Here is a 23,940-nt window from a genome sequence, read left to right as displayed (position 1 = left end):
ACGGCAGAGAGGGGCTGGCCGAGGCGTCGTCCGAATTCCATTTCTGTGTGACGAGAAGCGGTTTGTTCCCAACAGCTGCAACATCCCCGGCTCGCTTCCGTGGTGAGTACCGATGGCAGACAAATGGCAGCCCGAGGAAATCGTGTTCAGGGCTCTAAGTGGCTGGGACAGGGTCTGATGTTTTGTTTTGTATCTGTATGACGATTAGTACGACAGGGCTCTGAGGGATGACATGGCAACACAGAATTAAAAACTCCTCGATAGGATTACATTGACTTCTAGGAAAAGACAAAAGCCTATCACCCTTCTGAAATCTACTTTTAATCCAAAGCACGGGGATTGTCACTATACTGCACCTTCCAGCTTTTCAAAGCAGCTTACTTCTGAAGACCAGGAAACATTGATTTCTACAGAAACAATGGGCAACCCCCAGGTTAATTTAAGCACTACTCTTTAATAGGGGATCTGCCAGCGTGCCAGTCCAGCTTCAAGTGCGCTTTATTTCAGTCTAACATCCCCACAAAATTCTTCTCACATCTTCCAACCCTGAAATCTTCTTTTTTCCCTAAGGCTTCTCATCATTAGCAATTTCCAAGTAACGTGGTATTTTTACAACATTCAAAAATGTCATGCTGGACTGTGCTAGAGAGTAATCTGCAAATATAAGCTTAGCAAAGATTGAATTGACTTGTCCAGAGAAAAAACCTACAAGTGAACACCCACACCTGCCTACAAAGAGCTAACAAGCCCCTGGCAGCTACCAGCATCAAAGCACAGTGGATGTTTCTAATAGAGGGTAAGGATAACAATACCACCTTTTGTTCTCTCCAGCTTGTTTTCCCTGCAGTCATATTTTGCTTCTTATGATTGTTTTAGTCTCTGTATCTTTTTGGACAGCACCGAGCCTGACGACAAGGACACGAGAGTCTTTCCCTGCCGTAGGGAGAGAACCAGGAAAACAGTTAAAAAAAGAACAGGGTAGTTTGAAATTCATACTTCCAGTGAGAAGCAGCGCCTAACAAACAGAACAAAAGCAAACAAAGCACGATACCTCCCTGGGGACAGAAGACTTATAAACCCTCCAGGATTTACGACCAACCCCTTCAGGACAGCAGCCAAGTGTCCCATGAGGTGGTGCTGCACCAAAGAATGATCTGACAGGTTCCAAAGAGTCAAATGCACAATATTTTGCAAAGCCGTGAAATCTTGCAAAATAACAAAAATACAGTTGATATAAACTACAGGGCAAGAGTACAAGTGTTCGCTTTAAGAGCTGGAACCATCCAGGTGAGCACCTGATAACTGGATCCTCACCAGAGTTTGAACCCTTCGGTACACAGAAGGGTTTTCCCCAGAAATTTCACAGACTGAGTTTTGATAGAAGCACATTTGCCAGATCCTCAGAAGCATCACCCATTCTCCAGGTGTCTGGAGAGAACTGCAAATGGCTCTCACGTAGTTTGAGCTGGTTCTCCAAGGTCTCAGGGTGAGTTTCACCAGATGCAACCAAATCGGGCGACTCCCAGTGGGACAGAAGGAACCCAAAGTTTGGGTAAGCAGAGCTGCAGCAAATACTGAGGAAACAAACATAACAGCGTAAAAAAATAATAAACCATCCTTTTTTTTTCTCTTGCTTTTGTTTTTTTCTTATTCAGATCAGCATAGCAACTAAAGAGAAGGTGAAAAACTCACCATTACTGAACATTTCATCATCTGTAAGCCGAGCATCCTTAGCACAGAGGACTCCAAAGTTAAAATTCACCGATCCCTGGGAAATAAAACCAAATATTGTATGATAAACAGTCAAACAGCAGACATAAAAATTTGTTTCCTCTAAGGACTTTCAGGTATGTATGTATCTCTGCATACATCCTACACATTAGAACGTACACTTTATACCATCACCTAATACATAATATTTTACCTTTAAATTCTGATAGTATAGCATGAATTTTTAACTTAAATTGGTGATCTATTATTATTAAGTTGGTACTGAAAGTTATTTCTGCTGTCACGTTCAAAAAAACATTTTTTTTTTTTTACTGTAATGAGGAATCGATTTCAAAGTCATCACAAGCCCATCAAAATACAAAGCTGTATTCACTGGACGGGTCTGTGAGCTAGAAGTAGTTAGGCTTGTACTTCCCTCTTGTTCTTCCAGAACCGATAAATCCTGTCAACAAAACCAGGATCTTTAGCCCACTGCCGTGAAAGATTCTACAAGGATGATGGTTTGATTTGTGTTTACAAGTTTTGATTTGAAATGGCCAGTTCAATGGATAAAGACAGTTTCAGTAGTATTACGTTACTATTATTATTATTATTTCTATTATTATTTTTACTATTACTACTACTATTATTATCACCTGCTACTGGAAGAAACAAACCAGTCGTACCTATACTTAATTACTTTTATTTCCAGAAAATAATAAAGAAAAAGAACCAAACCAAAAAAAGTCACTTCCTACCTTTTATATCAAGGGATGAAAAACTTCTCTTGGGCTCTTCTCCAATTTATCAAGACTCATAGCACTGAAAGGCAAACAAAACAGTGCTTTATAGAAGGGCAAGTGCACATTTCAAGGCTGAACCACCAACCGATTGCAGTGACAGCAGTTACAACATGAATCGTTCCGAGAGCCTCTGTTAAATGCAATGTTCTGTGGAACTGCCATTTCTTTCCCAAAATACTAACTTCCAACACTTCCTAAACGTATTTTGTATTTTAAAACAACAGAAGTTAGTGAGACACTGTGTGGAGGTCAGGTTTAAATTTATTTCCTTCTAAAGCACAGAGCTCTGTTCCATCACCCTTCACTTCGGCTCTGCACTGAATCACGGTGAGCATTTGAGGAGTGCTCAATAACCAATTCTATTTCTCTCTTTTTCTAGTTCTCTCTATTCCTAAATAACTAAAGACAAGTCCAATGAAAAATGACAAGTTCAGCATCAAAGTCACACTTTTTCCCTTTGTCTGGTCAAGAACAGGCTCTAAATCCACTTAGTGCTGCCTGCAACGATTAAGACGTGCAAAACCATTTTTACATGCTTTATAGGTTTATCATAAAAGGCACAGAACGAAAGCTCTGAATTACAGGAAAAGGTACACAGTCAAATATCTAAAGGGATCACTTATTTGTAAATGCATACCTTGATAGAGATCGCACTGAGAACGTTTCTGTGGGACTCTAAGGGAGACATATTTTCTGAGTACCCTGCAAACAAGAAAAGCTAGGATATATTACAGGACATACCCACTTTTTCTATAGGCAAATAGGATTTTTAATAAAAACAACTCAGTTGAAAAAGAAAGAAGAAAACCAAGGTCATTTTACTCAGCTATATTTACTCCCGATTTAGAGGAAAAAAAAAAGTCACGGGTGCTGCAAAGAAAAAAAAAGTGAACCATAAACGCCTACAGTACAATTTTAAAACAAGTGCTTGGATAAAAGAATCTCATGGAACGTGAAGTAGAAAAAAAGTGAAACCGCTATCAGACCTGCCTATTTTCTCACCTTTGTACAAGAAAATCCTAAAAGCACTATAAAGTCACTGCCTAAAACCAGTCATGGGATGTAACCAAGAACAATTTAGGCATTTGCTAATCTAGACAGAAAGCTTTTCTGGATGCTAGTGTCAAATCACAAGTTTTGTCTTTCAGAAGCCCGACAATGCTGGAAAGCACTTTCCCTGGGGCTGGGGAGGGCAGGGGCAGAAGGGGATGAGTTTGCAGATCGCACCTGTGCCATCGGAAGGATACAGCCCGCCTGCTCCCTGCGCTGGGCATTTTCCCGGCCATCTCTGGCTTTACCGCTCAGCGCCGCTCCATCCGTTTGCATGGCAGAAAGAGCCTCGAGCACTAGCGCAGGCAGCAGCCCAGTCATTCCGGCGATATGGCAGCGCTCTCTGCTCGCAACGCCCAACACGCGGCGGAGCCGCCTCCGCCCGCAGCACCGGCAACAGCCCGAGGGAGACGGCTGCAGCTCGGGGGCTGCTGCGCCTCCGCCAGCCTGAGGGCAGCCGCCCCACCGGGACCGCGGGAGCGCCCGGCGCCGCTCGCCCGGGGCGGCTCCTGCAGCTCCCGGCCCGCGGCAGCAAAGCACCGCCTCGCCCTCCGCCATCGCTACCGCTCAGTAAGGCCGAAGAACCGGGCCGACGCCCCTTCCGCGCTGCTCAGCTCCGTGCGGGCGGCCAGACGGAGGTTTCGCCCCTCCGGCGTCGCCGCCGCGGCGCCGGGAGCTGCCCGCGCACAGCCCCGCGCGGCCGCCTGGCACGCCAGCCACTCCGGTGCCGCGCCAGCCGTTGCGTCACACGCCTCGCCGGCAGCAGGGCCTGCCGGGAGTTGTAGTCTCGGGCTGACAGCCACTGCTCCGTCCTCCGCCACCGGGAGCTGCAGTCCCTCCCGGGCATCAAACGGGTCCTTCGCCCCTGGGCGGGGAAGGACCTGAGGCAGCAACGCTCCTCCCGAATGCCCTCTCTTTTTCGCTCCAACTCTTTTTTCTTTTTTCACTCTGCTTTTCACCCCTTCCCTTCCCTCTGGTGCTCCTGATTCCTTTCCTTTCCTTCCCTTTCCTTTTCCTTTCCTTTTCTTCTGTTTCTGATCTTGGTTTTCCTTTCTAGCTTAAGAATAAAAAAGCAGCAGTAGAAACTTTCAGGCTACCTGGGAGTAAAAAAAACCTGCAAAACGAAAATGATGTAAAGAAAACTATTTATTCCCTGGGAGCCTGAAATTTTCTACTGCTGCACATGACATAGAGCTTTTATTTCTTCTTATAGATAGTTGATATTTTATACTTACTTTATACAGCGCCCCCTGCCGTGTGCCCCGGAGACCTGCAGGGAGAGCGCTGCGGCGTCCTTCGGTTCTGTTTCAAGAAACTCGGCTCAATTCGGCTTGGTTCGGCTCTTGGTCTAAACTCGTTTCAGTTCGGCTCTACGGCCGAACTCGGCACGGTTGGACGAAACTCGGTCACATTCGGCGCATTGTCTAAATGCGGCCAGTGTCGGCTACCCTCGGCTATCGATTCCAGTCGGCTATCCTCGGCTCTTGGTGTAAACTCGGCTGTTTTCGGCTACACTCGGCTCTTCGGCTCAAGTCGGCTCTGTTCGGCCACACTCGGCTCTTCGGCTCCAGTCGCCTCTTTTCGGCAACACTCGGCTCTTCGCCTCTTCCGAACAATTCGGCCCCGCTCGAAATATACCTATTTTTACATTGGAAGTATACATTTCTCTTAGGATTTTTACTTCTCTAACACTTGCAGGATTCAAAATAAAACCCCTGCGTCCACCCATACATGCCAAATACAAACCCCTTTCATTTCAACTGTATTTCATTTTTTTTTTTTAATAATATTTTTCAAATTTAGATCCACATTTATATTTAAATTCTATACTGATGTGTGTTCGATTTTGCATTTCTATTTTCCCATTTATTTATAAATTTATATTCTCTGTTACAACTCTTCCTATTACTTCTATTTTTTTTTCGTATTTTTATTCAGATCTTTATATATTTATTATATCTTTCTGTGTGAGGATTTTTACTTCTGTAGCACTTCCATTATTTAAAATAAAACCCCTGCCTCCACCCACGTTAAAGCCAAAAAGAAAACCCTTTCTTCTCAACTGTATTTCAATATTTTTTAAAATTCTGTTTTTCAGGTCCATATTCACATTTACATTTAAAATGTATACTTACGTATGCTGTTATTTGTATTCTCCATTACATCTCTTCCTATTATCTCTATTTACTTATATTTTGTGTTTATATATATATTTATATCTTGATTGTATATCTCAATATTGAGAAATATATACCAATAATATCTACATTCATATCATTTAAAATAAAAACCCTGCCTCTAACCCAGTAAGAATAAAAAAAACCCCAACCCTTTCTTTCAAACAATATTTAAATAGGTTTTATCCTTATGTCTGATTTTTATATTCCTATTTGCATTTATAATGTACATTAATGTATATTGCTTACTTATACATTTATCTTTATCAATCTCAATTTGTAAATAAATTTATATTCTACATTACATCTGATGCGAGCAGTTATATATTTTTATACATATTTGTATACATTGATTACATATTTCTGCGTCAAGATTTTTACTGCTGTAACACCTATTTAAAATAAAACCCCTGCCTCTACTTAAATAAAAGCCAAAAAATTCCCTTTCTTTTAAACTATACTTACCTATTTTTATATTTATATTCCCATTTATAATTCATATTGCCGTATCATGTTATTTCTATTCTATACTACAACTCTTCATATTACTTACCTATATTTAGAGTTCAATTTGTAGTCATAGTTTAGCAATCTCCCTTTATATATTTATTATCTATTTCTATATTAAGATTCACATTTCTATAACACTTCTATTATTTAAAATAAAACTCCTGCCTCTAACCAAATAAAAACGACCGGATAAACCCTTCTGGCACGTTGAAACCATAGAGACGGCAGCTGGGAGGACTGGAAATTGTCTCCGCCTTCTTGAAACCATAGAGAGAAGGGACGGGACGACCGGATAAACCCTTCTGGCACGATGAAACCATAGAGACGGCAGCTAGGAGGACCGGAAATTGTCTCCGCCATCTTGTAACCATAGAGAGAAGGGACGGGACGACCGCGTAAACCCTTCTGGCACGTTGAAACCATAGAGACGGCAGCTGGGAGGACCGGAAATTGTCTCCGCCATCTTGAAACCATAGAGAGAAGGGACGGGACGACCGGAAAACCCTTCTGGCACGTTGAAACCATAGAGACGGCAGCTCGGAGGACCGGAAATTGTCTCCGCCATCCTGAAACCATAGAGGCGGGGGACGGGAATTTATTACTAATTTTTTATATATCTGTATATAGTTGCAATACATTTCTATATTTGCATTTGTGTTTGGGTTGTATTTCCATTTATATTCTCTATTCATATATCTGTATACATACACAATGCTCTATTAAAAATAGAATAACTAATTGCAACATATAATGACTTATGTTCCATGTTAAATTTTAAAAATTGACCGAATATATAAAAATAACGTTGGCTCATTCCCATTTCTGCACATCTATTTCTTTTGTTTCAATATAGTGAGAGTTATAATTGTGTATTTAAAATCCAATTCCTAAATGAAATGACAGAACAAACAGCATTAAATTCCCACCAATATCTTCCAAAAACATCGAGACACCCGAACATCCAAACAAGCGTCAGAGAAAAAACAAAGAACACTCTTGTCAATAACAATTCTCATCACGACCGAAAAATGGAACCAAAAGAAAAGAAAACCCTATAGAAACACACAGAGCAAATTACAAAGGGTACTAAAAAAAAGTCAAACCAATCTTCTAAACTCCAGACAGTGCCACTCACCCTGAACGTTACTAAAAAAAAAAAAAAGACAAAATTCTACCTCTACACTAACTCAAAGAATAACCAATCCTCTGTAAAAATAACTTTAAAAACTGAACTAATTAACAAAATGGAAAACATCTCAACCGCTAAAAATTAAGAAATTAACTACCCTAGTAAAAACATACTTTAAAAACCCACCATATAAATACCCATGTTCCCAAAAAAAACCCTGAGAAACAATACTCAAATACATTAAAAGACAAAAACAATAAAAGAAAATGAAGAAACCACCAACAAGAATAATCCCAAAACCCAAAAAAACTTAAATCTGCAACAAAAATATTATTCCCAACTGAATAAACCCATAGTGCCTCAAGCTATCAAAATAAAAATAACACCTAGAAACAAACACAAAGACTAAAGACACACGTAACCATAAACAATGTCTCCCAAATTACCGCAACCATAAAACATACACTACAATCAAACAAACCAAATAAATAAAAGCCCTGGAAGACGATAAACACACATGCAATTCGCGAGATCAAAAACCCGCTGCTATGAACGACACGACGCTACCTCAAAAGCCCACCGAAACAAACACTACCCGCTCACGCCAATAAAAGCCACCTCAACAGAATTAAAATCCGAACCGCTGCTTCGCGCTACGACCCGTAAAAACCATTGCGCGCCTTTCTAAACATAATACCCCGGCAAAAAAAACATATCCGACTACGAAACCCAATCCGAAACGAACCTTTATCATCCCCACCGGCACCACTCAGGAAGAACACCGCAGCCCTTAGCGTACGCCCGCTGCAAACCGAACACAGCGATGCAATCAATGCCGAAAAAGCGCCTCCGAACCGCGGCACCGCCCCAGCACTGCGAGCAGCCGAAGGCCGTGCTCGCTGCCGGCCCCGGACGGAGCGCGGCTCCCGCCAGGAGAGCGGCTCCTCCGGCGGCTCCTCCGGCACGCGGGGCCGGCGCCGGCCCGGAGAGCCGCGCCCGCTGCCCCTGCCCGGCGGGGCCGGCACCGGGCCCGGGGGTGGCGGCGGCGCCCGAGCCCCGCGCCCGGAGCGGACGGAGCGGCCGGCACCGCCCGGGCCGCCGCAGCAGCGCCCGCGCCGCCTCTGCCGCCCTTGGCCGGCCCGGCGCGGCTCCCTCGGCTCGCACCGGCGCGGCTCCGCCACCGCCGCCCTTGGCCGGCCCGGCCGCGCCAAATCCCCCGTGCGCCCCGGCAGCTGCCCGGGCCGTGCCAGCGCCGCTCCCGAGCGGCAACGTTCCGGCCCGGGCCGCGGGCACCACAAGCGCCCTCCCATGCAGCGGCACGGCCCCCTTGCAGCCCTGCAAACGCTGCCACAGCTGCAGCTTCCCGCAACCGAAGCCCGAAACTGACGCCGCAGGCGGGGCTCGCCTCCCTTCAACAAGGGCAAAGAAGTGTCCTCTCCCCTTCACGTTCGTCCCCTACGAGAGCACAAAAGAAGGGGCGCTCCTCAAATGAAAGCCTTCGACTGATGGCAAAGGGCCATTTCCACCTCCATTCAAACCCTTGAAAAGGAGGGACACCACGGCTGCCCCCTCCATTTCAACCCTAGGGTGATGAAAATGGGGTGGCTGCCTTCAAACCAAACCCATAACACCACAAGAATACTTTTCCCATTCCCCTTCAAATAGAACGCAGGGATTCCCTGTCACCCCCGGGATACCCCCAACAGCCTGGAAAAGGCAGCTTTTCCTGCAATCAACGCCCTTAAAACCACAAGTGAAGAGGGATCCCCTCAGTTCAAACGCAGACAATAAAAGAAGAGGAGCTGCGTCCTTCTCCTTAATCCCTTTCGTCCTCATAAGCTGCACTTTTGTTCCTGGGGAAGCGGGGAGGGACTGGCAAGATGAAATTGCAAAGGGGAAGGACAAAATTCCCCGCTCCAAACGCACACGGGCTCACCTGTTCGGCTGCTGCTCCCCGGCACAAAGATTCGTCCCTCGGCACCTCCTTTAAGCGATGCTTGGACGTATCCAAGCGCGAATCCGGGTGTTTCCGCCGATCCTGGGAGAAGCTCTCGCAGTCCTTCCGTGAGACAGCGCCGGGAGAGCCCCATAATCCCCTCCACTCAGCAGCTCCGTGCAAAAATGTACAGAGGCAAACTCTCCCCCCGTTAAAACCGCCCCGGCAAGAGCCACCCCCTCATCATCCTCACAGCTCACACCTGGGCTGCTCCGAGCCCCTCATCATCCTCACAGCTCACACCTGGGCTGCTCCGAGCCCCTCATCATCCTCACAGCTCACACCTGGGCTGCTCCGAGCCCCTCATCATCCTCACACTCACACCTGGGCTGCTCCGAGCCCTCATCATCCTCACACTCACACCTGGGCTGCTCCGAGCCCCCATCATCTATTTGTCATATTTATATTCGCTTTTAGATTTAGAATTTATATTACTGTATAATATTTACTATATTGTATATTACATCTCTTCATGTTACTAACATAGATTTCTATTTCTATTTGTTTTTAAATTCATAGTATAGCATTACAACTTTAGATTTTTATTATATATTTCTCTATGCCGGTTTAGATTTCTATAGTACTTATATTATTTAAAATAAAACCCCTGCCTCTAAGGAAAGAAAAACCAAAGACACCCCTTTATTTAAACCACACTTAAAATTTTAATAATAATTTTGTTTGTCATAATTGTATTCACATTTACATTTGTAATTTTCATTTATTATATTTATAGATATCTTATAGATTGGAGAGAATACCTTTTTATATAATAATAGATATATTCTTTTTACACAATATATTTCTTTTACGTATATTTACATATATTAAATATTTCTGGATATCGATATATATAGGATATAATTGGATTTCTATTTTTATACCTTTTATGAAATCTCCAGCCTATACCCCAATAAAAGCCAAACAATCCCCAATTTATTTAAACTGTATTTAAACATCAATCCTGTCACGGCTGCATTGCACAGCAGTGCCCCGAGCTAATCTGACACTTGTTCATCTCCTGTACCTGAGACTGAACCCGCTCACCTTGATCGCACCTGGCAAAACCATTTTCGTACCTTTTCCTGGCATTGCTTGGGTTTTTTCTTGCATTTTTGTGGCCTTTACTGCCTCTCTTTCTTGCCTTCTTTCTTGGGGCTTTTCCTCCCTTTTTCCTTGACTTTTTCTGGCATTTCTTGGGTTCTTTTCTTCGTTTCTTCTTGCCCACCTTGGGGGTTTTTTCTGGGTTTTTTCTTGCGCATCTCGAAGTCTTTATCCTTTTTTTTTTCTTTTTTTCGTCTTTTTTTTTCTTTTTTTCGTCTTTTTTTTTTTTTCCCTGTCTTTCTCCTTGCCCTCCTTCGTTTTTTTCCTTTGGCCTGCCTGCCTTCCTTCCTTCCTGCCTTCCTATCCTTCTTTCTTTCTTTCTTCCTTTCAGTTCCATTCCTTATTTTCTTGTTTTCCTTTTCTTTCTTTCTTTCCCTGTATGTCTAATCTTGGTTTTCCTTTCTAGCTTTAGAATAAAAAAGCAGCAGTAGAAACTTTCAGGCTACCTGGGAGTAAAACAAACCTGCAAACCGAAAATGATGTAAAGAAAACTATTTACTCCCTGGGAGCCTGAAATTTTCTACTGCTGCACATGACATAGAGCTTTTATTCCTTCTTATAGATAGGTGATATTTTATACTTACTTTATACAGCGCCCCCTGCCGTGTGCCCCGGAGACCTGCAGGGAGAGCGCTGCGGCGTCGTTCGGTTCTGTTTAATGAAACTCGGCTCAATTCGGCTTGGTTCGGCTCTTCGGCCGAACTCGGCACGCTTGGGCTAAAGTCGGTCACATTCGGCGCATTGTCTAAATGCGGCCAGTGTCGGCTACCCCGGGCTATCGATTCAAGTCGGCTATCATCGGCTCTTGGTGTAAACTCGGCTGTTTTCGGCTACACACGGCTCTTCGGGTACACTCGGCTGTTTTCGGCTACACTCGTCTCTTCGGGTACACTCGGCTGTTTTCGGCTTCACTCGGCTCTTCGGCTCAAGTCGGCTGTTTTCGGCCACACTCGGCTCTTCGGGTACACTCGGCTGTTTTCGGCCACACTCGGCTCTTCGTCTCAAGTCGGCTCTTTTCGGAACAATTCGGCCCGGCTCGGCTTGCTGAGGGCGGGAGAGCGGGCATGAGAGGACCCCGGCGCAGACAGGCCAGGTTTACCCAGATGCCTTCCGCCAACCCGCAGAAATACGCCCGCCCGCGGCGCCGCTGAACCCACAGCATGTATCGGATACGCTTGAAACGCCACAGAAAAATCCGTCGGGGCCGCCATGACGTCGGTGTTCCATGCAGGCAGTTCACTTACACCCACCGGGGTCCTCCACTTCCCCGCCATCTCGAGAAGGTCAACGAAAAGTCCGGGACACCCGCGACACGCCACTCCCAGCATGGCGGCCTCTCGCCTGCCTGCCGGCGCACGGCTGCAGTACCGCGCTCTGCCCACAAGGCGGCAGCACTGCCGCCCGCCCCAGCCGGGGGCGCAGCGCGCCTCGGGGCTGCGGGCAGCGACGGCGGCAAAAAAGAACAGGGGCGACCCCAGCCAAAAACTGCTCTGACATAAATGCCAAAAACCTGCCTCTTATCCGACCAGAACCAAACAAACCGCCTTGGTTTAAAATCCTATTAAAATCAATTTGATAGTCCTATTTTTCGTATTTATATTCACATGCATATTTATAGTGGACATTGATGTAGCATGTAATTTATAAAATATATTCTGTGTATTCCTACTGTTTCTATTTATTTATATTTTGTGGTTTAAAAAATATCTTTCTATATTTATTGTATATTTCTATGTTAAAAGCATGATAGAAATGTAATTTTAATTATTTAAAATAAAAATCCCATACTAACTAAACAGATACAAAAAAACTCTATTCTTTTAAACTATATTGAAATATTTTTATATTTATAGCTTGCATGACTATATTCCCATTTATATTTATAGTTTATATTTAAGCATTATATTAATCATGATATATAATATGTGTCCTATTCAAATAATAAAAAGAAATTATTTTTTAAATTATGTACCATATCTACTGCTACAACTTATTTTATCTTAGATTTTTAATTTTATATTAGCCTTTACTTATTTATGATCTGTTTCTATACTTAGATTTCTACCTTTATATTATTTGTATTTATCATTTTTGTACTAAAACCCCTGCTTTTGCCAAATAAAAAACAAAACCCCCCTTTATGTTAAACTGCTTTAAAAAACTTATATCAATATGGTGTAATATATAACAAATGACAGATATGATAAACATAAAATTGATATAAATTTATTTATATCTATTTCCTATAATACACTATAATCAGATATATACAGTATTACTGGTATTATGGATCTTATATGCAGATATTGATTTATGTTATTTTGCATTTTAAATAATTTAAAAATTCTCTCTATATTTGAAAGACATTTATATATTTATACTTTGGTTGCGATTTTTTCCGGGTGTTTTCCGGGTCTTTTCTTGCCCTCCTTGGAATTGTTTTTCTGGGTTTTCTCTGGGGTTTTTCTTGCCCATCTTGGGGGTTTTTTCTGGGTTTCTTCATGCCCATCTTCGGGGTTTTTTTCTGGGTTTTTTCTTGCCCATCTTGTTGGGGTTTTTTTCTGGGTTTTTTCTTGCCCATCATCGTCTGTTTTACTGGGTTTTAAGCCAACATGGGTACATTCCATGTCAGTACATACAATATAACCCGGCTGAGGATTTTTTATTCTGACTTTAAAAATGAGTTGCAAAACCTGAAAAGCAAAAGTCATATACACAAGGTTAAATCCAGTCAGCATGTGCCCACACATGCAGAGACGAGCAGACACAGACAGACACAGCCACGTGCTCTCACACACACTGACACACTCTTGCCACTTACACGCTCACTGCGGCCCTTACCTGAGACGCTGAAGAACGTGCTGTGACACATCTTCTGGCTGCTGCTCCTTGAAGTAAATGGCAGATCCTGGGGAAATCAGCAGCCTCGGGGACCTGTGAGACAACAGGAAGGGTCAACGAGTGGTTATCTGACAGCTAGGACTTGTCCCCACTCTGGACCCATAAACTTTCTACCCAAAATCCCACAAAAGACAGATGAAGAGTAAAATTTCTATAACTGTTCTACCTAACTGTGACTGTGTGCCAGGGCAGGGCAGCTCTGATCGTAAGTGGTACAATATAAGTACACACAATATAGGCTGAGGTAAACAGTGCAAGTGTAAACAGAGCGTAAGTACACACAATATAAGGTGACGCACTTACATACAGTATAAACCAACACAGGTACACACAATATAAACCAATATAGGTACATCCAATGTAAGTACATATAGTATAAACCAACATAAGTACATACAGTATAAGTACATACAGTATAAGCCAGCATAGGTACACACAATAGAGGTACATACAACATTAGCCAACATAGGCAGATACAATACCAGCCAGGACTTGAGATAACTCTCTGGAAGACGAATTCTTGAGCCCTGTACCCTTTGAGAAGATGGAACCTAAGGAACTGCTGCAGTCACCTGAGGAGGTGCATCTGAAAAAAAGTCAGGACAAAAGTCAAAGGGCTGCAGAATAACTTAAGTGCTCGGCTAAATTGGGCTGTAATCGGCTAAACTCGGCTATTGTCGGCTGCATTCGGCTGGATGCGCCTCTTCGGCGCGGCTCGGCTTTATTCGGCCGAACTCGGAGCCTCTCACTGCGCTCGGCGCGGCTCGGCTCGCTTCGGCCGAACTCGGAGCCGCTCTGTGCGCTCGGCAAGGCTCGGCTTCATTCAGCCGAACTCGGAGCCGCTCTGTGCGCTCAGCGCGGCCCGCTTCGGCCGAACTCGGAGCCGCTCTGTACATTCAGCGCGGCTCGGCTTCATTCAGCCGAACTCGGAGCCGCTCTGTGCGCTCGGCGCGCCTCGGCTCGCTTCGGCCGAACTCGGAGTCGCTCTGTGTGCTCGGCTCGCTTCGGCCGAACTCGGAGCCGCTCTGTGCGTTCGGCGCGCCTCGGCTCGGCTCGGCTCCCTGAGGGCGGGCAAGCGGCGCCGCCTCACGTTAAACGCGCCCGGCTCGGGGCTCTCCTGCTGCCGCGTCCCGCGGGCGGCCCGCCCATCGCACGGACACGACCGGGAGCGCGGGGCGGCACAGGGGCTCATTAGGCGGTGACCGCACTCGCGCTAATTAGCGCGCACGAGAGCAGCGGGCTCGGTTCGCCTGAGCTCGGCTCCGTTCAGGCAGCCTCGCAAGCCTGGCCTCGGTTCGCTCGAGGCCGTCAGGTTCGGCCGGTCTCGCCTTGCTTCGGCTGAGCTCGTTCCATTCGGCCGAAGGAGGCGTCGTTCGCTCGTGTTTTTACAAATATCTTTCTCTATAGATTGTATATTGCTATATTTAGATTTATACTTCTATAATACTTCTATTATTCCAAATAAAAACCCCGTCTCTAACCAAATAAATACAAAAAACAACCTTCTTTTAAACGAGATTGAAATATTTTTATACTTAGTATAATTATATTCCCATTCATATTTATAGTTTCTTTTGATGCAGTGTATTAATTATATATAAAATATGTAAAGTTCTAGAAATGTATTTAAATTATTATTTATATTATGTGTCATATCTACTGCTACAACTAATTTTTTCTTGTTTTTAAACTTTATATATATATCTGTATTTATTTATGATATATTCCTGTACTTAGATTTCTACATTTATATTGTTTGTATTTATAATTTTTATAATCAAAACCCTGCTTATTGACAAATAAAAAAACCCCGCTTTATTTAGCTATTTAAAAAAATATTTTCATGATTACAATTTTCATGTTTATATTTGTCATTTATTCTATATCACATGAGAACACACCTGCTCCTGCACCCCAGTGGGGCTTCCTCTCCTGGGGACCTTGGGGTGCCCCAACGGCATCAGAGCCCCGAGTCTTCACCCCCCTCTCCTCGATTTAGAAACTACACAGGAACTTTTTTCTGGAAACAAAGACATTACCTAAATCCTCTCCCCGTGTCCCAGACAGATAGATGTTCAGTTATTAGTTGGCTGGGCAGCAGTTTCTTAAATAGAATGATAAACAAGATGTGAACGTTTTAGCTACAAGCAAATAGGCAAATCTGAACAAGGTACCGATGGCCAGCCACCGAAGTTATTTTGAAGCAATTTTTTAAACAATAAAATACTGCTACCACAAAAATAAAGCAAAAAGCTAACTACTGGCTAAGAAAAAATTAACTTTTGACAACAACAACATTCCAACCACACAGGCTTTTTTCCCAATATCATACCTTATAACTACCTCTCTTGGGAATTCTCATCATGTATCCCAAAAGGAATAAATACCTTAGAGCATCCTAAAGCAAAAAGTAGCACACATGAGCTCCTCACACTCCCGGCAGTGCACTGAGCTCCTCACACTCCAGTGCAGCGTGCACTGAGTCTGCAACAAATTCTGCTCAGTGAGGGTCTGCAAACAAAGGTTCAACTGATGAATTGAACTGATTTTAAAGGGAGGTTTTGTAAGTGCTGAAGCACAACAAAGAACAAGCAGAAACAATTCTTAAATAAATCTGCAAGTTTTATTTAGCATATATGCGACTCATTTCCACCCTGTGGCTTCTCACTTTGATTGGTCTGTAGGTTCAGGAAGATGACAATGCACACTCTGCCTTCCCTGAGCCCCCACGGCAGCTGAGCGCTGCTCCGTGTGCTCAGATCGTCAGGAGCTGGATTACACGTACCCGGACGGACTGCAACTGCTCTGCTGCAGATTCAGGAGACGACGGCAGAGAGGGGCTGGCCGAGGCGTCGTCCGAATTCCATTTCTGTGTGACGAGAAGCGGTTTGTTCCCAACAGCTGCAACATCCCCGGCTCGCTTCCGTGGTGAGTACCGATGGCGCACAAATGGCAGCCCGAGGAAATCGTGTTCTGGGCTCCAAGTGGCTGGGACAGGGTCTGATTTTTTGTTTTGTATCTGTATGACGATTAGTACGACAGGGCTCTGAGGGATGACATGGCAACACAGAATTAAAAACTCCTCGATAGGATTACATTGACTTCTAGGAAAAGACAAAAGCCTATCACCCTTCTGAAATCTACTTTTAATCCAAAGCACGGGGATTGTCACTATACTGCACCTTCCAGCTTTTCAAAGCAGCTTACTTCTGAAGACCAGGAAACATTGATTTCTACAGAAACAATGGGCAACCCCCAGGTTAATTTAAGCACTACTCTTTAATAGGGGATCTGCCAGCGTGCCAGTCCAGCTTCAAGTGCACTTTATTTCAGTCTCACATCCCCACAAAATTCTTCTCACATCTTCCAACCCTGAAATCTTCTTTTTTCCCTAAGGCTTCTCATCATTAGCAATTTCCAAGTAACGTGGTATTTTTACAACATTCAAAAATGTCATGCTGGACTGTGCTAGAGAGTAATCTGCAAATATAAGCTTAGCAAAGATTGAATTGACTTGTCCAGAGAAAAAACCTACAAGTGAACACCCACACCTGCCTACAAAGAGCTAACAAGCCCCTGGCAGCTACCAGCATCAAAGCACAGTGGATGTTTCTAATAGAGGGTAAGGATAACAATACCACCTTTTGTTCTCTCCAGCTTGTTTTCCCTGCAGTCATATTTTGCTTCTTATGATTGTTTTAGTCTCTGTATCTTTTTGGACAGCACCGAGCCTGACGACAAGGACACGAGAGTCTTTCCCTGCCGTAGGGAGAGAACCAGGAAAACAGTTAAAAAAAGAACAGGGTAGTTTGAAATTCATACTTCCAGTGAGAAGCAGCGCCTAACAAACAGAACAAAAGCAAACAAAGCACGATACCTCCCTGGGGACAGAAGACTTATAAACCCTCCAGGATTTACGACCAACCCCTTCAGGACAGCAGCCAAGTGTCCCATGAGGTGGTGCTGCACCAAAGAATGATCTGACAGGTTCCAAAGAGTCAAATGCACAATATTTTGCAAAGCCGTGAAATCTTGCAAAATAACAAAAATACAGTTGATATAAACTACAGGGCAAGAGTACAAGTGTTCACTTTAAGAGCTGGAACCATCCAGGTGAGCACCTGATAACTGGATCCTCACCAGAGTTTGAACCCTTCGGTACACAGAAGGGTTTTCCCCAGAAATTTCACAGACTGAGTTTTGATAGAAGTACACTTGCCAGATCCTCAGAAGCATCACCCATTCTCCAGGTGTCTGGAGAGAACTGCAAATGGCTCTCACGTAGTTTGAGCTGGTTCTCCAAGGTCTCAGGGTGAATTTCACCAGATGCAACCAAATCGGGCCACTCCCAGTGGGACAGAAGGAACCCAAAGTTTGGGTAAGCAGAGCTGCAGCAAATACTGAGGAAACAAACGTAACAGCGTAAAAAATAATAAACCATCCTTTTTTTTTCTCTTGCTTTTGTTTTTTTCTTATTCAGATCAGCATAGCAACTAAAGAGAAGGTGAAAAACTCACCATTACTGAACATTTCATCATCTGTAAGCCGAGCATCCTTAGCACAGAGGACTCCAAAGTTAAAATTCACCGATCCCTGGGAAATAAAACCAAATATTGTATGATAAACAGTCAAACAGCAGACATAAAAATTTGTTTCCTCTAAGGACTTTCAGGTATGTATGTATCTCTGCATACATCCTACACATTAGAACGTACACTTTATACCATCACCTCATACATAATATTTTACCTTTAAATTCTGATAGTATAGCATGAATTTTTAACTTAAATTGGTGATCTATTATTATTAAGTTGGTACTGAAAGTTATTTCTGCTGTCACATTCAAAAAAACATTATATTTTTTTTTACTGTAATGAGCAATTGATTTCAAAGTCATCACAAGCCCATCAAAATACAAAGCTGTATTCACTGGACGGGTCTGTGAGCTAGAAGTAGTTAGGCTTGTACTTCCCTCTTGTTCTTCCAGAACCGATAAATCCTGTCAACAAAACCAGGATCTTTAGCCCACTGCTGTGAAAGATTCTACAAGGATGATGGTTTGATTTGTGTTTACAAGTTTTGATTTGAAATGGCCAATTCAATGGATAAAGACAGTTTAAGTAGTATTACGTTACTACTATTATTATTTCTATTATTATTTTTACTATTACTACTACTATTATTATCACCTGCTACTGGAAGAAACAAACCAGTCGTACCTATACTTAATTACTTTTATTTCCAGAAAATAATAAAGAAAGAGAACCAAACCAAAAAAAGTCACTTCCTACCTTTTATATCAAGGGATGAAAAACTTCTCTTGGGCTCTTCTCCAATTTATCAAGACTCATAGCACTGAAAGGCAAACAAAACAGTGCTTTATAGAAGGGCAAGTGCACATTTCAAGGCTGAACCACCAACCGATTGCAGTGACAGCAGTTACAACATGAATCGTTCCGAGAGCCTCTGTTAAATGCAATGTTCTGTGGAACTGCCATTTCTTTCCCAAAATACTAACTTCCAACACTTCCTAAACGTATTTTGTATTTTAAAACAACAGAAGTTAGTGAGACACTGTGTGGAGGTCAGGTTTAAATTTATTTCCTTCTAAAGCACAGAGCTCTGTTCCATCACCCTTCACTTCGGCTCTGCACTGAATCACGGTGAGCATTTGAGGAGTGCTCAATAACCAATTCTATTTCTCTCTTTTTCTAGTTCTCTCTATTCCTGAATAATTAAAGACAAGTCCAATGAAAAATGACAAGTTCAGCATCAAAGTCACACTTTTTCCCTTTGTCTGGTCAAGAACAGGCTCTAAATCCACTTAGTGCTGCCTGCAACGATTAAGACGTGCAAAACCATTTTTACATGTTTTATAGGTTTATCATAAAAGCCACGGAACGCAAGCTCTGAATTACAGGAAAAGGTACACAGTCAAATATCTAAATGGATCACTTATTTGTAAATGCATACCTTGACAGAGATCGCACTGAGAACGTTTCTGTGGGACTCTAAGGGAGACATATTTTCTGAGTACCCTGTAAACAAGAAAAGCTAGGATATATTACAGGACATACCCACTTTTTCTACATATTCAAATAGGATTTTTAATAAAAACAACTCAGTTGAAAAAGAAAGAAGAAAACCAAGGTCATTTTACTCAGCTATATTTACTCCCGATTTAGAGAAAAAAAAAAAAGTCACGGGTGCTGCAAAGAAAAAAAAAGTGAACCATAAACGCCTACAGTACAATTTTAAAACAAGTGCTTGGATAAAAGAATCTCATGGAACGTGAAGTAGAAAAAAAGTGAAACCACTATCAGACCTGCCTATTTTCTCACCTTGGTACAAGAAAATCCTAAAAGCAGTATGCCTAAAACCGGTCATGGGATGTAACCAAGAACAATTTAGGCATTTGCTAATCTAGACAGAAAGCTTTTCTGGATGCTAGTGTCAAATCACAAGTTTTGTCTTTCAGAAGCCCGACAATGCTGGAAAGCACTTTCCCTGGGGCTGGGGAGGGCAGGGGCAGAAGGGGATGAGTTTGCAGATCGCACCTGTGCCATCGGAAGGATACAGCCCGCCTGCTCCCTGCGCTGGGCATTCTCCCGGCCATCTCTGGCTTTACCGCTCAGCGCCGCTCCATCCGTTTGCATGGCAGAAAGAGCCTCGAGCACTAGCGCAGGCAGCAGCCCAGTCATTCCGGCGATATGGCAGCGCTCTCTGCTCGCAACGCCCAACACGCGGCGGAGCCGCCTCCGCCCGCAGCACCGGCAGCAGCCCGAGGGAGACGGCTGCAGCTCGGGGGCTGCTGCGCCTCCGCCAGCCTGAGGGCAGCCGCCCCACCGGGACCGCGGGAGCGCCCGGCGCCGCTCGCCCGGGGCGGCTCCTGCAGCTCCCGGCCCGCGGCAGCAAAGCACCGCCTCGCCCTCCGCCATCGCTACCGCTGAGTAAGGCCGAAGAACCGGGCCGACGCTCCTTCCGCGCTGCTCAGCTCCGTGCGGGCGGCCAGACGGAGGCTTCGCCCCTCCAGCGTCGCCGCCGCGGCGCCGGGAGCTGCCCGCGCACAGCCCCGCGCGGCCGCCTGGCACGCCAGCCACTCCGGTGCCGCGTCAGCCGTTGCGTCACACGCCTCGCCGGTAGCAGGGCATGCCGGGAGTTGTAGTCTCGGGCTGACAGCCACTGCTCCGTCCTCCGCCACCGGGAGCTGCAGTCCCTCCCGGGCATCAAACGGGTCCTTCGCCCCTGGGCGGGGAAGGACCTGAGGCAGCAACGCTCCTCCCGAATGCCCTCTCTTTTTCGCTCCAACCTTTTTTCCTTTTTCACTCTGCTTTTCACCCCTTCCCTTCCCTCTTGTGGTCCTGATTCCTTTCCTTTCCTTCCCTTCCCTTTTTTCTATTTCTGATCTTGGTTTTCCTTTCTAGCTTTAGAGTAAAAAAGCATCAGTAGAAACTTTCAGGCTACCTGGGAGTAAAAAAAACCTCCAAAACGAAAATGATTTAAAGAAAACTATTTATTCCCTGGGAGCCTGAAATTTTCTACTGCTGCACGTGACATAGAGCTTTTATTCCTTCTTATAGAGAGTTGATATTTTATACTTACTTTATACAGCGCCCCCTGCCGTCTGTCCCGGCGCACTGCAGGCACAGCGCCCCCTGCCGTGTTCCCCGGAGACCTGCAGGGAGAGCGCTGCGGCGTCCTTCGGTTCTGTTTAAAGAAACTCGGCTCAATTCGGCTTGCTTCGGCTCTTGGTCTAAACTTGTTTCAGTTCGGCTCTTCGGCCCAACTCGGCACGGTGCGGCTAAACTCGGTCATATTCAGCACATTCTCTAAATGCGGCCAGTGTCGGCTCCACTCGGCTATCGATTCCAGTCGGCTATCATCGGCTCTTGGTGTAAACTCGGCTGTTTTCGGCTACACTCGCTCTTCGGGTAAACACGGCTGTTTTCGGCTACCATCGGTTCTTCGGGCAAACTCGGCTGTTTTCGGCTACACTCGGCTCTTCGGTAAACTCGGCTGTTTTCGGCCACACTCGGCTCTACGGGTAAACTCGGCTGTTTTCGGCTACACTCGGCTCTTCGGCTCACGTCGGCTGTTGTCGGCAACACTCGTCTCTTCGGTTCAAGTCGGGATTTTTCGGCCATCCTCGGCTCGCTGAGGGCGGGAGAGCGAGCATGAGAGGACCCCGGCGCACAGAGGGAAGGTTTACCCAGATGCCTGTCACAAACCCTCAAAAATACGCCCACTCGCGGCGTCGCTGAGCCCACAGCATCTATCGGATACGCTTGAAACGCCACAGAAAAATGCGTCGGGGCCGCCATGACGTCGGTATTCCATGCAGGCAGTTCACTTACACCCACCGGGGTCCTCCACTTCCCCGCCATCTCGAGAAGGTCAACGAAAAGTCCGAGACACCCGCGACACGCCACTCCCAGCATGGCGGCCTCTCGCCTGCCTGCCGTCGCACGGCTGCAGTACCGCGCTCTGCCCACAAGGCGGCAGCACTGCCGCCCGCCCCAGATGGGGGCGCAGCGCGCCTCGGGGCTGCGGGCAGCGACGGCGGCAAAAAAGAACAGGGGCGACCCCAGCCAAAAACTGCTCTGACATAAATGCCAAAAACCTGCCTCTTATCCGACCAGAACCAAACAAACCGCCTTGGTTTAAAATCCTATTAAAATCAATTTGATAGTCCTATTTTTCGTATTTATATTCACATGCATATTTATAGTGGACATTGATGTAGCATGTAATTTATAAAATATATTCTGTGTATTCCTACTGTTTCTATTTATTTATATTTTGTGGTTTAAAAAATATCTTTCTATATTTATTGTATATTTCTATGTTAAAAGCATGATAGAAATGTAATTTTAATTATTTAAAATAAAAATCCCATACTAACTAAACAGATACAAAAAAACTCTATTCTTTTAAACTATATTGAAATATTTTTATATTTATAGCTTGCATGACTATATTCCCATTTATATTTATAGTTTATATTTAAGCATTATATTAATCATGATATATAATATGTGTCCTATTCAAATAATAAAAAGAAATTATTTTTTAAATTATGTACCATATCTACTGCTACAACTTATTTTATCTTAGATTTTTAATTTTATATTAGCCTTTACTTATTTATGATCTGTTTCTATACTTAGATTTCTACCTTTATATTATTTGTATTTATCATTTTTGTACTAAAACCCCTGCTTTTGCCAAATAAAAAACAAAACCCCCCTTTATGTTAAACTGCTTTAAAAAACTTATATCAATATGGTGTAATATATAACAAATGACAGATATGATAAACATAAAATTGATATAAATTTATTTATATCTATTTCCTATAATACACTATAATCAGATATATACAGTATTACTGGTATTATGGATCTTATATGCAGATATTGATTTATGTTATTTTGCATTTTAAATAATTTAAAAATTCTCTCTATATTTGAAAGACATTTATATATTTATACTTTGGTTGCGATTTTTTCCGGGTGTTTTCCGGGTCTTTTCTTGCCCTCCTTGGAATTGTTTTTCTGGGTTTTCTCTGGGGTTTTTCTTGCCCATCTTGGGGGTTTTTTCTGGGTTTCTTCATGCCCATCTTCGGGGTTTTTTTCTGGGTTTTTTCTTGCCCATCTTGTTGGGGTTTTTTTCTGGGTTTTTTCTTGCCCATCATCGTCTGTTTTACTGGGTTTTAAGCCAACATGGGTACATTCCATGTCAGTACATACAATATAACCCGGCTGAGGATTTTTTATTCTGACTTTAAAAATGAGTTGCAAAACCTGAAAAGCAAAAGTCACACACACAAGGTTAAATCCAGTCAGCATGTGCCCACACATGCAGAGACGAGCAGACACAGACAGACACAGCCACGTGCTCTCACACACACTGACACACTCTTGCCACTTACACGCTCACTGCGGCCCTTACCTGAGACGCTGAAGAACGTGCTGTGACACATCTTCTGGCTGCTGCTCCTTGAAGTAAATGGCAGATCCTGGGGAAATCAGCAGCCTCGGGGACCTGTGAGACAACAGGAAGGGTCAACGAGTGGCTAACTGACAGCTAGGACTTGTCCCCACTCTGGACCCATAAACTTTCTACCCAAAATCCCACAAAAGACAGATGAAGAGTAAAATTTCTATAACTGTTCTACCTAACTGTGACTGTGTGCCAGGGCAGGGCAGCTCTGATCGTAAGTGGTACAATATAAGTACACACAATATAGGCTGAGGTAAACAGTGCAAGTGTAAACAGAGCGTAAGTACACACAATATAAGGTGACGCACTTACATACAGTATAAACCAACACAGGTACACACAATATAAACCAATATAGGTACATCCAATGTAAGTACATATAGTATAAACCAACATAAGTACATACAGTATAAGTACATACAGTATAAGCCAGCATAGGTACACACAATAGAGGTACATACAACATTAGCCAACATAGGCAGATACAATACCAGCCAGGACTTGAGATAACTCTCTGGAAGACGAATTCTTGAGCCCTGTACCCTTTGAGAAGATGGA

The 23,940-nt window shown here is 44.0% G+C and overlaps 1 protein-coding gene and 4 long non-coding RNA genes across 6 annotated transcripts; all 5 read right to left on the bottom strand.

Moving 5' to 3' along the window:
- Window positions 1–572: 572 nt before the first annotated feature.
- Window positions 573–3,400, bottom strand: LOC141729728 (uncharacterized). Its single transcript, XR_012581179.1, has 3 exons — window positions 2,469–3,400; window positions 1,693–1,768; window positions 573–1,574 (listed from the first exon to the last, which is right to left on the bottom strand). It is a non-coding gene; the product is annotated as an uncharacterized LOC141729728 (long non-coding RNA).
- A 2,450-nt stretch (window positions 3,401–5,850) lies between these two features.
- On the bottom strand, window positions 5,851–8,704 carry LOC141729726 (uncharacterized). Its single transcript, XM_074545482.1, has 2 exons — window positions 8,125–8,704; window positions 5,851–6,816 (listed from the first exon to the last, which is right to left on the bottom strand). Exons 1-2 carry the CDS (start codon window positions 8,687–8,689, stop codon window positions 6,398–6,400), a joined length of 984 nt encoding a protein of 327 aa, XP_074401583.1. The 5' UTR covers window positions 8,690–8,704; the 3' UTR covers window positions 5,851–6,397.
- A 3,976-nt stretch (window positions 8,705–12,680) lies between these two features.
- On the bottom strand, window positions 12,681–15,183 carry LOC141729724 (uncharacterized). The gene is made up of 2 exons (XR_012581175.1): window positions 13,321–15,183; window positions 12,681–13,172 (listed from the first exon to the last, which is right to left on the bottom strand). It is a non-coding gene; the product is annotated as an uncharacterized LOC141729724 (long non-coding RNA).
- A 1,594-nt stretch (window positions 15,184–16,777) lies between these two features.
- On the bottom strand, window positions 16,778–21,869 carry LOC141729723 (uncharacterized). 2 transcript variants are annotated; one of them, XR_012581174.1, is made up of 5 exons: window positions 20,983–21,869; window positions 19,354–19,418; window positions 18,672–18,735; window positions 17,898–17,973; window positions 16,778–17,780 (listed from the first exon to the last, which is right to left on the bottom strand). It is a non-coding gene; the product is annotated as an uncharacterized LOC141729723 (long non-coding RNA). The 2 variants fall into 2 exon arrangements; XR_012581173.1 differs by lacking the exon at window positions 20,983–21,869 and adding an exon at window positions 19,938–20,657.
- An 822-nt stretch (window positions 21,870–22,691) lies between these two features.
- LOC141729508 (uncharacterized) lies at window positions 22,692–23,450 on the bottom strand. Its single transcript, XR_012581013.1, has 2 exons — window positions 23,332–23,450; window positions 22,692–23,183 (listed from the first exon to the last, which is right to left on the bottom strand). It is a non-coding gene; the product is annotated as an uncharacterized LOC141729508 (long non-coding RNA).
- Between the last annotated feature and the right edge of the window lie 490 nt (window positions 23,451–23,940).

Source organism: Zonotrichia albicollis, chromosome 7 (assembly GCF_047830755.1).
Source record: "Zonotrichia albicollis isolate bZonAlb1 chromosome 7, bZonAlb1.hap1, whole genome shotgun sequence".
Taxonomy (NCBI): domain Eukaryota; kingdom Metazoa; phylum Chordata; class Aves; order Passeriformes; family Passerellidae; genus Zonotrichia; species Zonotrichia albicollis.
The sequence above is the reverse complement of the archived record's forward strand: the minus strand, read 5'-3'. Positions and strand labels throughout refer to the sequence as shown.